At 52.3% G+C, this 12712-nt stretch overlaps 1 protein-coding gene across 1 annotated transcript; it reads right to left on the bottom strand.

The window, feature by feature from the left end:
- Positions 1-390: 390 nt before the first annotated feature.
- LOC122372545 (uncharacterized protein K02A2.6-like) lies at positions 391-4704 on the bottom strand. The gene is made up of 2 exons (XM_043349844.1): positions 2433-4704; positions 391-2339 (listed from the first exon to the last, which is right to left on the bottom strand). The coding sequence occupies exons 1-2, from the start codon at positions 4608-4610 to the stop codon at positions 477-479; spliced, it is 4041 nt and encodes a 1346-aa protein (XP_043205779.1). The 5' UTR covers positions 4611-4704; the 3' UTR covers positions 391-476.
- Positions 4705-12712: the final 8008 nt, after the last annotated feature.

The raw sequence follows: 12712 nt of genomic DNA on the forward strand, positions 1-12712 counted from the left end.
CGGGTTAAGCGGAGACCGCATTCACCCACATTGCTTAAGCACAGGAAGAGTTTCCGCTTAAGCGGGCGGATACTGGTAACTCTCTCCGCCACAACTCATGTTATCGAAAATCATCGATGGAGAAATGTTTAAAACATATTTTGCTAAATCAGGTCACTGATACAAGGTCAGGTCACGGAGGCCAGGTCACTGAGGGTCACAAGATGAACTAGACTCGTGTGATGCATGTTTTATGGTCCATTTTACACGGCACTAATGCGATTATGTGGTGGGTAAGGGTCAGGAGACCATAAGGGCCACCTATAGTGTAGTGTTATGGAACCCGAACTGATATCTGTTGTATACAATGGCCAGGTGGAACGTAAACTGTATTTTACACAAAATGGCGGCGTCACGTGAGGTCATGTGAAAAGCACTAAACAACTGCCATAGCGAACACTACACCCGCCGGCCCTTGAAGTTACACTTCTCGCCGATCACGTAAATCGGCGCGGCAAGAATCGGCGGCGTCCTCGGGAGGAGGCCGGCAACTCACGGCGCGGGGTGCCGCCGACGGGCGCCCTCTGAGGCGGGCGCGGCCCACCGGGGGACCGGTCACGAGCGGCGCCGGTGGCGGCCGGCAGCGCAACCTCAGCGACATCTGACGGGCGGGCGCTCTCTGTCGGCGCTGTAGGTGGCGCGGTGGACGCTGTCGGCTGCGGCGATGGCGGCTGGGGCTCGCCGGAGCTCGGAGGAGCCGGGTCAGCCGGCGGCGGCGGCGGCGGCGGTTCCGGCCCGTCGGTGCTCGGAGGTGCTGAGCCGGTCGGCGCCGCGTCTGGGATGCGGGCGAGGTGTGAAGCGTTCCTCTTTGTCCCGTCGGACAGGATGAAGGTCGCTGGGCCGAGCTGTCTGGCGATTCGGCGCGGGCTGGAGAACCGACTCTGGTTCTTGGGCACGTGCCCCTGTCGCCGCACGCGCACCGTGTCGCCAGGCTGGAGATCTGACGGCCGGGTGGCCTGTCGCGAGTCGTACCCGCGGCTGTTGCGCTGCTGCTGGGTAGCGACTCGGTGCTGTAGCGAGCTGTCGCGCGGCGGAGTCTCTGTGGTGACCGGCAGGTGCAGACGCATGCGCCGGCCGTGCAGGAGCGCCGAGGGTGACTGGCCGGTGGTGCAGTGCGGGGTCGCTCGGTACAGAGCGAGGCGCTGTCGCATGTGTCCGCTGAAGCTGGCGGCCGTCCGCGACTGCAGCTGTGTGGCCTCCTTGAGCCACACCTTCACCTCTCGGTTGAGCCGCTCCACTGCTCCGTTTCCGCGCGGCCAGTAGACGGCAGACGTGTGGTGTCTGATACCGCGCTGGGCCAGATACTGTCGGAACCTGTCGCTGGTGAACTGGGGTCCGTTGTCGGTCACCAGCTCGTCACACAGTCCCTCTCTGGACCAGGCCTGGCACAGGAACTGGATGACGTCATCAGTCTCGATGGATGACGTCAGAGCGACCTCTGGCCACTTACTATGGTAATCCGTCATAGTAATGGCGTACTTTGCAGACGGTGGGGCGCCGGGGATCGGGCCCACGATGTCCAGTCCGAGCTTAGACCAGGGCCGGTCTGGAAGCTCGACCGGTTGCAGCGGCGCGGGGCGCGCCTGCTGCGTCAGCACGGCGTCCTTTGCGTGGCAGGACGGGCAGTCGGCGACCAGTGCAGCGGCGTCCTTTGACATTCCAGGCCACCAGGCGAGGTCGCGTAGGAGCTGCTTTGTTCGCACGACACCATCGTGCGCTCGGTGCGCCAGTTGGAGGTACTTTGAGCGGAGCGCGGCCGGGACGACGGCGCGGTCCGGGCCGCGCAGCACGACTCCGTCCTGGCGGACTTGCAGCTCGTTCCGCACGGCGAAGTAGTCGCGCGTCTCCGGCGTGCACTGGCGCGCGGCGTCGGGCCAGCCGGTGCGGATGACAGACCGCAGCTGCTCCATGACTGGATCGGCGGCCGACGCGGCACATACATCGTCATCAGTGATGACGTCACTGACGTCATCGGTGAGCAGGGCGACGATCTCGTCGCCGTCCGTCTCGGCGGCGCCGGTGTCCGGCAGCGGCAGCCGCGACAGGGCGTCAGCCACTGGGATGCTGCGCCCGGGCCGGTACTCCACTGTGTACGAGTACGGCAGCAGGCGGGACTGCCACCTGGCGATGCGCGCGCCGGCGCGGTTGGACGTCTTCGGCGTTAGCAGAGTGGTGAGCGCAGAGTGGTCCGTCCGCAGGGTGAATGAACGGCCCCACAGGTACGTCCGCCAATGCTCGACAGCATTGACCGCGCTGAGGGCTTCCTTCTCGGAGACGGAGTACCGCGACTCGGCGTCGGTGAAGGAGCGGGACCAGTACGCCACTGGCCGCTCCTCGCCGTCCGGCTGGATCTGAGTGAGCATGGCACCGGCGCCGCGGTCGCTGGCGTCGGTCGTCACGATCGTCCGGAGGCGGGCGCTGAAGGGCTTCATCACCGGCCTGGCTGAGATGAGCCGTTTCACCTCGTTGAAGGCGTCGTTGGCCTCCTTGGTCCACTGGAACGTGGCGTCCTTCTTCAGCATGATGGCGAGGGGTCTCACCACAGCGGAGTACTGAGGCACGAACCTGCTGAACCAGCCGGTTGAGCCCAGGAGACTGCGCAGCTCCTTTACGTTGGTGGGAGGCGGGGCCTCGGCCACGGCCTTGGTGGTAGACAGGAGAGGTACCACTCCGTGTCTGGAGAGCTGATGACCGCAGAACTCCACCTCTGGCTGGCTGAAGGAGGACTTCTCTGTGTTGATGGTGACATTTGCCTGCTTGAGGCGGTCCAGCACGGTGCGGAGGCGCCTGTCGTGCTCGGACTGATCACGGCCGGTGACCAGGATGTCATCCAGATAGTGTCCACAGCCATCGATACCCTGCAGAAGATGACTGAGCAGCTTCTGGAACGCACTGCCGCTAGACACCAGGCCGAACGGGACCCTGGTGTAGCGCATCAGGCCGTCTGGCGTGAGGAAGGCGGTGATGTCACGCGAGTCCTCGTGCAGACGCAGCTGGTGGTAGGCCGACTTCAAGTCGATCCTGCTGTAGAGGGTGCCACAGAGCTTGGACTCCAGCTCGTCGATCGTGGGCAGTGGGTGGACTTCTGGGACGATTTGGCTGTTCGGCCCACGCAGGTCTACACAGACCCTGATCCTGCCGTCCTTCTTCCTTGAGACGGTCAGCGGGCTGATCCACTGAGAGGAGTCAATCCTCTCGATGATGCCTGCTTCCAGCAGACTGTTCAGCTCTGCTGAGACCTCCTCTCGCACGGAGAGGGGCAGCCGGCGCAGCTTGTAGGCAGTTGGTACTGCGTCCGGCTTCAGCTTGATGCGGTGCACGTAGCCCTCGATGGCAGGTAGCTCTGACGGGGCTGAGCCTGCCACCGTGTAGACGCTGTGCGAGGCTGGGTGGAGGGTGACTCCCAGGGCCTGCAGCAGGTCCATACCCATGATGGTCTCCGTCTTGTTGGTGTCCACCAGGTAGAAGTTTGTTGGCACAGCCTGATTATTGTAGGTCACCGTGGTAGGCAGCGTTCCCAGGACTGAGAGTGGCTGCTGGCCGAATCCGTAGAGCCGTGAGCTGGAGGGGCTGAACGCCACGCCTCTGAACAGCTCCTTGGCACGGTTCACACTCAGGAGTGAGCAGGTGGCACCCGTGTCCACCTGGAGGGGTACCTCCTGTGTGACGTCACCTGCAGTCACCTGGACGGTACAGGTGAGGCGTGACCCAGTGGTGGCAGCACAGGAGAGCACGTTCAGCTCCTTCACTGCCTTGTGGTGCTGTCGTTGAGCTGGCCTTGCTGGGGTTGCTCCACTGCCGCCTCTGCACCAGCTGGCGAAGTGGCCCTTCTTTCCGCAGGAGTGGCAGGTCACTCTGCGGGCTGGACAGGCAGCATCCCTGGGTGCGTGATCATCACGTCCGCAGTTGGTGCAGAAGTCGCTGCTGGAGCTCTGCTGCTGCTGCTGCTGTCGCTTCTGTTGTGGCTTCCTCGTAACTTTTGCCACGGATGAGACGGGTGGGGCTGCAACTGGTTGGGAGATGGCTGCAGCCTCACGCAGGGAGTCCTCGTAGGTCTCTGCGACGCTCAGGACCTTGTCCAGAGTGAGGTCCCTGTCCTGAAGGAGTCGCTCCCTCAGGCGCTGGTGGGGGGTCTTCTCCACCACCACGTCCCGGATGAGTTCCGACTCCATTGCGCCGAACTGGCAGGTGCGAGCCAGGCCGCGCAGAGCAGCAACGAAGTCTGCTGTGGACTCTGTGGGGGCCTGGGCTCGCTGTCGGAACCGGAATCGTTCCACGATGACGTTGGTCCGGGGAGTGTAGAACTCCCGGAGCTGGCGGAGGGTGACGTCGTAGTCGTCCTCGCCGTCACGTTTCGCGACCGGCGGCAGGGTGTCGAACACCCGGTACGCCTCGTCACCGATCGCGCACAGGAGCAGAGCGCGCCGCTGCTCGGGGGGCAGGGGGCTCGTGCCGCACCTGGCCAACAGATAAAGTTCGAACTTTTGTTCCCAGTTCCTCCACGGGACGGCCGGCGTCCCGGGATGGGGCAAAAACGGCGCGGGTAGGGGCGGTCCACTGTCGCCGCTCATGGCCGTACCGCGGGCCGAAACACAAAAAAAAGTTACACGGAAATTCGCGACACGCGATTCCACTAGAGTCCGCACTTATCTCGTGCTTAGTCGCCAAAATGTGGTGTTATGGAACCCGAACTGATATCTGTTGTATACAATGGCCAGGTGGAACGTAAACTGTATTTTACACAAAATGGCGGCGTCACGTGAGGTCATGTGAAAAGCACTAAACAACTGCCATAGCGAACACTACATATAGGTTGCGTTATTGTGGATGTCAGGCCGAAAAGGTCAAATTTTAAAGTCAATTTTTTTCATAAAATGTGTACCTATTCCATGTAGCTCGTCACGGGGAATCTGATGCCTGGTCTTTGTTTTGCGTGACCAAAACATTGAGTTTGAAAATTGTACGTCATCAATTTTGAACAGATTTTTTGCCACACCTTGGCCAAAAAAGGAGATATCGATCTCAAACTTGGTCTGTCGATGGAAGACCATAGGGGCTGTACTGTAACATATACCTATTTCGTTTTTTTTAATTGATGTTATCAACTGACCGGAGGTCCGACCGAAGGCCGGACGGGTCAGCATTAACCCGCGAGTTGCTGGGGGGGGGGGGCGTTAACCCGCGAGTTGCTGGGGGGGGGCGTTAAACGCCCCCACTTTTTTTGCCGGGCCATAGCATAAAAACGGCGCGCCGCAGGCGCGCCAAAATTTGGGTACCTGTAGGGAATTGATTGAAGTTTATTGTGACAAAGTTTCAAAAAAATCGGTCCGAAAATTTTTGAGATATCGAGGTTTTAGTGACGTCATGATTTCTGAGTTTTCGACCAAAAACGGCATATGTTCAAAAAATCATATAAAATCACAGAATAGACATACAGACATGCCGTAAACGCCATTAGACTGCCAATGCCATGGACAATCAAATGGCTATCTTCGATTATTGATTATCGTTCTGCATTTGCCAAAATCTTGAACTGAATCTTGGCAATTTCTCGCGACTACTTCACGACCATGATACATACATTTCTTAAATTGAACTTTTTGAGCCAAACACGTACACATATGATAAAATGAATGTCACCATCGTGTTCTACGCCCCAAATTACCCATAAAACATGTGTCGCAGGCTGCGAATTTCAGTTTTGATTTTCGGGGATATGTGCCTACCCGGTTGACCTGACCTTGACCCTGACCTATGTTTGACTGACCCCTACATGGAGCTGACACTCTTGTAGGCCTTATATGATGGATTGTGCACCGTTTTGACAACGTTTATGACGAGAGGCGCCCATTGCGAAGCCCTGAAGTCCATGCTACTGAAAGCCCGATTTCAGATGTTTGACCTGACCTTGACCCGACCTGTGACCTCAAAATTCAACTTTAAAGTACTCATCTGAAGCGTCTCGTCGCGCTCTTTCGTTTGCCGCCTCGTGCGTTTCGCTGCGCCTATTGGTTCTCGAGTTATCGGCTGGGGGCGTTTAACGCCCCCCCCCCCCCCAGCAAACGGTGGGTGGCGAAATACCCCAGCAACTGCCGGGTTAACCCATTTACGCCCTTCGTTGCGTTTTCGCAACACAAGCAAGCGTCGACGTGATCAAATCTTGAGAAGTGTATAATGGCGTCTCACCGATGAGACAAGTTTCATCGCGTTTAGCATGGTTGCGCGCATGATGCTACGCAGCTACAAGTCTGTATGGCCGGTAACTTACTGTCCAGAGCTCCCAGAGGGAAGTCGTAGGTCCCGTCAGTGATGACGTCACGAAAACCAAAATAAGTAGATTAAGTGATTAATTATATCGTAATGAATAATGTGTGAACATATTCTGCAGAGTCCCTACAATAGCTAGAATATGCATTTTATTAACAAATTCTGCTGCAAATAGGGTTTGTGACTATTTTCAAATATGACTACAGTCGTGTTGCGGTAACGCAACGTTGGGCACATCGGAAAGACAGGGGTGTTGCGAAAACGCAACGAGGGGCAAATTGGCAGGGCAGCGGAAGTATAGGAACATCAAATAGACTTCACTTGTGATGCGTTGTGGGTTCTTTCCTTCTCTCCCCAATCTTCCTCCCTCTCTTCCACGCTCCCCAACTCTCTCTCTCTCTCCTTCCCTCCCTCCCTCTCTCTCTCTCTCTCTCCTCTCTCTCTCTCTCTCTCTCTCTCTCTCTCTCTCTCTCTCTCTCTCTCTCTCTCTCTCTCTCTCTCTCTCTCTCTCTCTCTCTCTCTCTCTCTCTCTCTCTCTCTCTCTCTCTCTCTCGTTTTGTAGTCGTGAGGGACGTGTAGGTATGTAAAGTGCAAGGTGCATTTGCACGTGAATGTTGCGACACGTTTCACATTAACTCACTTAAACAGCTATCAAACACTCATTTCTTTTTCTCTCGCAGATTATCGGGCTGTTCACTAAGCAATGGGTTTTCGAGCATCTGAAAATCGCATGGTAGGAAAAGGGACCTGCATCAAACGGTCGGCGATGCTAACGGAGCTGAGAGATAGCGAGGTACTTTGAAAATTGGATCTACTTTGTACCTACTAAATAATGGGGACGTAGTCTGGTATCAGACGACAGATAGGCATTGAGATTCTCTGGATACAATCCGCTGGCCCTTACGTTAGAAAAGATAACTCCCAGAGTCGGCAAATGTGGGATATGTGCCCTCGGGGGGGGGGGGGGGGCAACAGACCCCTTCGGCAGGGGTGATGAGGGCGTCTGGAAAATAATAGTTTATTTTTAGAATTCATGGTTTGCACGGATTGATAAGGTGGTTGATGTGAAGCATTGCTTGTTTGTTTACTGAGGGTAGGCCTTTTGTCTAATTAGACCATTTTAGAGCTAGAGGATTATTGGAATTACGGAAAACATTGGTCTGAGCGGGCATGGTGAATCGTCGAGGCTGAGCCCATCCATCCAGGCACCCATGAACCCTTCCCAAGCACTTTCTGTATCCGGCTACAGACCCGTGCTCCTATGTGAGCTGCTCGAATGCGATATAGTTGCCTGTCCAGCTTGAAACAGGGGTTGGGGCATGAAGGAGAAGGATTCTACTATCCTGAAGATGGAAAGGACGGATTGACGGAACACTTGGAAACTGTGAACTGCGTCGAATCACCAGTCTGCCCTGGCATTGTCTCGAGAAGGACGTTACAAGTGTGAAGGTCGCGATGAAAATTTTGGATTAGGTGTAAAAGTGATAAAATGGGTCCTGGGAGACACTTCAAGCCGAGTTGTTATGACGCGCTACGCCTTACGCGGGTAATTTGTGAAAGCCGGATAGGTTCATTTTTTGCTAAGAGTGCGCACGACTACCCTGCATTTGAATTTGTATTTACTCCTAGGAGGGTGGTTAACAATGGTATTGCGGATAGGCGCTTAGGCGAGGCACTGGTTTACTCCCAATCCTCGGTTAAATTGTTTTCAGTTTGGGGCTCTCATATGAGAGGGTAATGGGCTAATGGCTCTGTCTAACTTCCAAAAAGAAAGCACCGCCCAGGGTACGTGCCGACCACTAGGTACGTTAAATGGACAATTGTTGTTGATAATGACCGTTTGTTGCCGTCTACCCGTTCGCGAACCCTTAAGTTATGCTCCCTCATTGAGGCTCTTGGCGGGTAATAAAGCATGAGGGATGTGGGTTCCGCATTCTCAAGCAATATTTTTCAACAGTTGGTGAAATATATGTAAAACAAACTAGCATATACATACGGCGGTTTAGTGTACTTTATGTCCGTCTGATGTGCCCGTCGTTGCGTTTTCGCAACGCTGATGGCGCCCGGTGTGCCCTTCGTTGCGATTTCGCAACGCATGTTTTTTACGTTTTTCTCGAAAAACTTTTGCTGCCGGCAAAAATTATTTTCGATTCCATGCAAGGCCCTGGTAGAAGCGTAACATATCTTGATTTCATCGATTTTCATGATGGTCAATATTCCTGGGCATAAATGGGTTAAACGCCCCCACTTTTTTCGCCGGGCCATAGCAATTAGCATAAAAACGGCGCGCCGCAGGCGCGCCAAATTTTGGGTAGGTACCAGGCCCATGTCACTCTACTTTTGATGACATCACAAGGGGGCCACAGGACAATTAATGGCGCGGTGCGCCACAATCGCTCCCAAGCTACTGGCCAACAGCTGCCATTTTTGAAAATATTATTTTGAAATAAAGTTTCAAGTAATGAAAATATTGTAATAAAGTTGTAACTTAAATCTATACCATATCTAAAAACTTACTGAAAAATGATTTATCCATAGTAAAAATATAAGCTCGATGCGTTTTTACGTTGCTTTCATGCTGTTGCAGAGGGTTTTTAAATCGTCTATATCTTCAAAACCGGCCATTTCTTAGCATATTGCTGCTCTTTTTTGTCGCTGGAAAATTAGTTGAGCTTTCCATTGACATCAACGGCTGAGCGGTATGTGCAGAGTGCCATCAATAATCTTCAAATGAAGTTAGTCATTTTTACGTTGCAAAGGAATGGAGTACCCCTTGCGAGCATCAGGGATGACGTCACTCAGGATCTGTCTCTGATTGGTCGGCGGGGGAGTGACTGTACCTTCTATAGATGGCCTTGGTAGGTACCTGTAGGAAATTGATTGAAGTGAATTGTGACAAAGTTTCAAAAAAGTCGGTCGGAAAATTTTTGAGATATCGAGGTTTTAGTGACGTCATGATTTCTGAGTTTTCGACCAAAAACGACATATGTTCAAAAAATCATATAAAATCACAGAATAGACATAAAGACATGCCGTAAACGCCATTAGACTGCCAATACCATGAACAATTAAATGGCTATCTTCGATTATTGATTATCGTTCCGCATTTTCCATAATCTTGAACTGAATCTTGGCAATTTCTCGTGACTACTTCACGACCATGATACATGTATTTCTTAAATTGAACTTTTTGAGCCAAACACGTACACATATGATAAAATGAATGTCACCATCGTGTTCTACACCCCAAATTACCCATAAAACATGTGTCACAGGATGCGAATATCAGTTTTGATTTTCGGGGATATTTGCCTACCCGGTTGACCTGACCTTGACCCTGACCTATGCTTGACTGACCCCTACATGGAGCTGACACTCTTGTAGGCCTTATATAATGGATTGTGCACCGTTTTGACAGAGTTTAATTTTATGACGAGAGGCGCCCCCATTGCGAAGTCCTGAAGTCCATGCTACTGAAAGCCCGATTTCAGGTGTTTGACCTGACCTTGACCCGACCTGTGACCTCAAAATTCACCTATAAAGTACTCATCTGAAGCGTCTCGTAGCGTTCTTTCGTTTGCCGCCTCGTGCGTTTCGCTGCGCCTATTGGTTCTCGAGTTATCGGCTGGGGGCGTTTAACGCCCCCCCCCCCCCCCAGCAAACAGTGGGTGGCGAAATACCCCAGCAACTGCCGGGTTGATGCGGTTTCAGCTTGGGTTTCTGTGATGGTCAATTAAATTCAAAAGCAGTTTGTCTCGTTTTCTTGCTTGGTGCGGAGAAGAAAAAAGGTAAAAAGAACTAAGGCAATCTTGTGCTTTGAACAGTAGGATATCTATTATAATTTAGTGGTTTAAGAATTAAAAGGCATAGTATATACTGTTCAGTATTCATTTTCTTTATCAGCTTGCTGTCGGTCGGTTTGCATTTTTCGTCCTTTCATTGGCGTACAGTACGTAAGCAGTACTATAAACCAATGAGAGGCCAAGATACGCTAGCAAGTAAGTTCTCATGGATATCCTCAACTCAACTCACCTCAAACAGCTTGCGTTCCAAACACTGGAAGTGGACGAATGTTGATGTAACGGAAGTTGGCACAGATTCAGCACAGATTCAGCACAGCACAGATTCGGTAAGGGGAAAAAAGGCCCCGGTAGAGGGAAACCTTTATGACCCGTTTTCCCCTAGAAATGACGTCACAAAGAGGTAAAAATGGGTATCAATCGAAAGCTCTCGTTTACCCAGACACAGTCCTGCAGGAAAATTCCACTTTTTCCCCATAGGAAAGTTTGCATAGGAAAATCAAAATTTTGGGTCAATGGGGGGTCCCCCCCGATTTCGTTCAAAATCGGCACACAGGTGCCCCAACACCAGCTGAGAAACTTTCCCCAAAACGGTCCCCGTTGCATTGACGTTTAAGGCCCGTAAAGCCCCCTAGACTCGTAAAATATCCGTAAAATCGCCTTTGTACGGACAAAAAGTGGTGCTAAGGTAAAAATGGGTATCAATCGAAAGCTCTCGTTTACCCAGACACAGTCCTGCAGGAAAATTCCACTTTTTCCCCATAGGAAAGTTTGTACGGGAAAATCAAAATTTTGGGTCCATGGGGGGTCCCCCCCGATTTCGTTCAAAATCGGCACACAGGTGCCCCACCACCAGCCGAGAAACTTTCCCCAAAACGGTCCCCGTTGCATTGACGTTTAAGGCCCGTAAAGCCCCCTAGACTCGTAAAATATCCGTAAAATCGCCTTTGTACGGACAAAAAAGTGGTGCTTTGGTGATTTTAGGCGATTTTACGGATATTTTACGAGTCTAGGGGGCTTTACGGGCCTTAAACGTCAATGCAACGGGGACCGTTTTGGGGAAAGTTTCTCGGGTGGTGGTGGGGCACCTGTGTGCCGATTTTGAACAAAATCGGGGGGGACCCCCCATTGACCAAAAATTTTGATTTTCCCGTAAAAACTTTCCTATGGGGAAAAAGTGGAATTTTCCTGCAAGACTGTGTCTGGGTAAACGAGAGCTTTCGATTGATACCCATTTTTACCATATCACCACTTTTTTGTCCGTACAAAGGCGATTTTACGGATATTTTACGAGTCTAGGGGGCTTTACGGGCCTTAAACGTCAATGCAACGGGGACCGTTTTGGGGAAAGTTTCTCGGGTGGTGGTGGGGCACCTGTGTGCCGATTTTGAACGAAATCGGGGGGGACCCCCCATTGACCCAAAATTTTGATTTTCCCGTACAAACTTTCCTATGGGGAAAAAGTGGAATTTTCCTGCAGGACTGTGTCTGGGTAAACGAGAGCTTTCGATTGATACCCATTTTTACCATAGCACCACTTTTTTGTCCGTACAAAGGCGATTTTACGGATATTTTACGAGTCTAGGGGCTTTACGGGCCTTAAACGTCAATGCAACGGGGACCGTTTTGGGGAAAGTTTCTCGGGTGGTGGTGGGGCACCTGTGTGCCGATTTTGAACGAAATCGGGGGGGACTCCCCATTGACCCAAAATTTTGATTTTCCCGTACAAACTTTCCTATGGGGAAAAAGTGGAATTTTCCTGCAGGACTGTGTCTGGGTAAACGAGAGCTTTCGATTGATACCCATTTTTACCATAGCACCACTTTTTGTCCGTACAAAGGCGATTTTACGGATATTTTACGAGTCTAGGGGGCTTTACGGGCCTTAAACGTCAATGCAACGGGGACCGTTTTGGGGAAAGTTTCTCGGGTGGTGGTGGGGCACCTGTGTGCCGATTTTGAACGAAATCGGGGGGGACCCCCCATTGACCCAAAATTTTGATTTTCCCGTAAAAACTTTCCTATGGGGAAAAAGTGGAATTTTCCTGCAGGACTGTGTCTGGGTAAACGAGAGCTTTCGATTGATACCCATTTTTACCATAGCACCACTTTTTTGTCCGTACAAAGGCGATTTTACGGATATTTTACGAGTCTAGGGGGCTTTACGGGCCTTAAACGTCAATGCAACGGGGACCGTTTTGGGGAAAGTTTCTCGGGTGGTGGTGGGGCACCTGTGTGCCGATTTTGAACGAAATCGGGGGGGACCCCCCATTGACCCAAAATTTTGATTTTCCCGTACAAACTTTCCTATGGGGAAAAAGTGGAATTTTCCTGCAGGACTGTGTCTGGGTAAACGAGAGCTTTCGATTGATACCCATTTTTACCATAGCACCACTTTTTTGTCCGTACAAAGGCGATTTTACGGATATTTTACGAGTCTAGGGGGCTTTACGGGCCTTAAACGTCAATGCAACGGGGACCGTTTTGGGGAAAGTTTCTCGGGTGGTGGTGGGGCACCTGTGTGCCGATTTTGAACGAAATCGGGGGGGACCCCCCATTGACCCAAAATTTTGATTTTCCCGTACAAACTTTCCTATGGGGAAAAAG

Source organism: Amphibalanus amphitrite, unplaced genomic scaffold (assembly GCF_019059575.1).
Source record: "Amphibalanus amphitrite isolate SeventyFive unplaced genomic scaffold, NRLGWU_Aamphi_draft 001370F_arrow, whole genome shotgun sequence".
Taxonomy (NCBI): Eukaryota; Metazoa; Arthropoda; class Thecostraca; order Balanomorpha; family Balanidae; genus Amphibalanus; species Amphibalanus amphitrite.